General features: G+C 46.1%; 1 protein-coding gene across 1 annotated transcript; it reads right to left on the reverse strand.

The window, feature by feature from the left end:
• Nucleotides 1–48: 48 nt before the first annotated feature.
• On the reverse strand, nt 49–2,383 carry LOC147820293 (titin-like; the record flags this gene model as incomplete). Its single annotated transcript, XM_087172773.1, has 1 exon — nt 49–2,383. A coding segment is annotated over exon 1 (2,335 nt), but the record flags the coding sequence as incomplete, so codon positions are not given.
• Between the last annotated feature and the right edge of the window lie 384 nt (nt 2,384–2,767).

A 2,767-nucleotide genomic window follows, 5' to 3' on the forward strand; every position in this document is an offset into this window, starting at 1 on the left:
CAATACCAACAATATTTTCAGCATAAACTCTGAATTCATATCCAATACCCTCCTCAAGATTGCAGATCTTGAACTGGGTATCAGTTATGATAGTCTTGTTCAGTTTGTTCCACAGAATGCTGCTTCTCTCCTTGCTTTCCAGATGGTAACCAATAACTGCACTGCCACCATCATTGACTGGCTCATTCCATTCAATGATCATCATTTCCTTTGTTGCAGATTTGACATGTGGTGTTCCTGGAGGTCCTGGTGGCTTATATGGATACTGCACAACAATGGCCTTGGAGTCCAGAGGTGCACCCTTTCCATATCTGTTTTCAGCAACAATTCTGAACTGGTACTCTGCACCAGTCTTCAGCTTGGTGACCTTAAAAGCTGTTCTAGCAAGCTGTGTAGTGACTGACTGCCATGTTGTGGTGGTGGTATCTCTCTTCTCCACTACATAGTTCTTCACCTGGCATCCACCTGTGTACTCTGGGGGCTCCCAAGCAAGATGGACAAAGTTGTTGCTCACTTCAACAACCTTGACTGGACCTGTTGGTGGACCAGGCTTGTCAAGGATAATGACAGCCACATCCTCAGTGACAGTGCCAGCAGTATTGGTTGCTGTAATAGTGTATTTACCAAAGTCTTCTTTGCATGCCTCAGTAATTTGAATTGCAGTTGTTTCTGGAGTGTTTGCTACATTGACTCTGGATGTCACCTTTAATGTTTGACCATCCTTGGTCCAGGTAACTTTGGGTTTGGGCCTGCCAAGCACAGGGAACTCCAACTTAATATCTTTTCCAGCTAATACACTGTACGTGTTGAATTGCATCTTAATGCTTGGCTCCATAGTCATGTCACTGGCAATAACTGGTGCAGCAAGTGCCTTTGGCTCACTCTTTCCCTTCTCGTTATGAGCAATGATACGGAATAAGTATTCTGTTCCAGCTGTGAGTCCTTTGACAGTACCCTCGCATGTCTTTGTATTTGCTGCAACTCCCCACTTATCTGTACCTTTGGGCAGCATCTCAATTAGGTAGCCACCAATTCTACTGCCTCCATCATGCTCAGGTTTCTCCCAGGCCAGTGAGACAGTGGCCTTGGTGACATCAGTGAGGAATACTTTTCCAACAGGCAGTGGTACCTCAGATGCCTTGGAAGCCGTCTTTGTTTCAACAGCTTGGCCAACTCCACAGTCATTCTCAGCCATGACTCTGAAGTAGTACATAGCACCTTCAATCAGGTTCTCAACTTTGAATGTTGTCTTTGTGCACTTAGTGGACACATTTGCATATGCCTTTCTGGTTGATTCACGTTTGTCAATTACATAGTTCTTGATTTTAGAACCTCCATCAACCAAGGGGGCATCCCATGCAAGGGTGATCGAGTCCTTTTTTATGTCTTTAACCACAAGATTATGTGGGGCTCCAGGTGTATCTAGGACCTTAACGGCAACAAATTCAGACACAGAGCCACTGCTGTTGGTCAGGCTTAATGTGTATTTTCCAGAATCACTCCTGTCACATGAGTCAATGGACAGCTGTGTGAAGTTGAGGGCCTTCTCAACTACTGCCTTTTCAGTCAGGTCTCCCTCATCCTTAGTCCACTTAATCTCAGGTGTTGGCCTGCCCTTAAATGGAATATGGATTCTAACAGATCCACCAGCTTTCAAAGTGATGCCCTTCCTTAGCTCAGAGTCAAGGTGGATCTGTGGTGGGTCCACCCTTTCCTCTGGCTTAGCTGTTCCCGAGAGAGCTGCTGGCTCACCAACTCCCAGTTTGTTCAGAGCGCACACCCGGATGTTGTATTCCTGACCCTCAGTAAGTTTGGTAACTTCATATTTATTGACACGCAGGCCAGTTGGGGGAGTAACCATGGTCCATTCCTCCTCTTCAGCCTTGCAAACTTCAACAATGTATCCTTGGATGGTGCTGCCACCGTCAGACAGAGGCTTACCCCATGACACTGTAAGCGAACTCTTTGTGGAGTCAATCACATGCACATATGCTGGGGCACCAGGTTTGTACTTGGGATCACAGGCCTTGTAGTATGAACTTGGAAGGCTTGGCTCTCCGACTCCAACTACATTCTCGGCAACCACTCTGAACTCATACTCATGGCCAGTGGTTAGGCCTGTTACTCTAAAGGAGAGGTCAGTGACCTTCTGCCTATTGCATCTGGTCCATTTGATTCCAGCTCTGTCCTTCTTTTCAATTATGTAATTGGTAATATCACTGCCACCATCAGACTCAGGGGCAGACCAAGTGATGGTCATGCCATCATGGGCAATGTTGGATACATCCTCAACATGAGGTGGACCAGGAGGAACAAATGGAGTCTTCATAATCACTCCACCAGACTCGAGTGGCTCATTGACACCATAACTGTTAACTGCCATGACACGGAACATATACTCATTACCTTCCAACAGTTTGGTGACTTTGTAGCATGTTGTCTCACAGCTGTTAGAAACAACAGTCCAAGCTAGACGGCTGGTCTCTCTTCTCTCAATGATATAATGTGTAATAGGACTACCTCCATCATGTAGAGGGGCACGCCATACCAGTGTACATCTATCTTCAGCTACTCCAGTGATGTGGAGGGGTCCTTCACATGGGCTAGGCCTGTCCAGGACCACAACCTTAAATGGCACAATTTCACTGCCAGCCTCATTTGTCAGCTGGAGCGTGTAGACTCCACCATCAATTCTAACAGAGTCCTTAATGACAATCATTGCATGGTGTTCTGTGTTTTTGATCTCTAGTCTGAGAGTATTCTCTAT

Source organism: Seriola lalandi, unplaced genomic scaffold (genome assembly GCF_002814215.2).
Source record: "Seriola lalandi dorsalis isolate HSWRI2012SDOR001 ecotype SW California unplaced genomic scaffold, Sedor1 jcf7180001973473, whole genome shotgun sequence".
Lineage (NCBI taxonomy): Eukaryota > Metazoa > Chordata > Actinopteri > Carangiformes > Carangidae > Seriola > Seriola lalandi.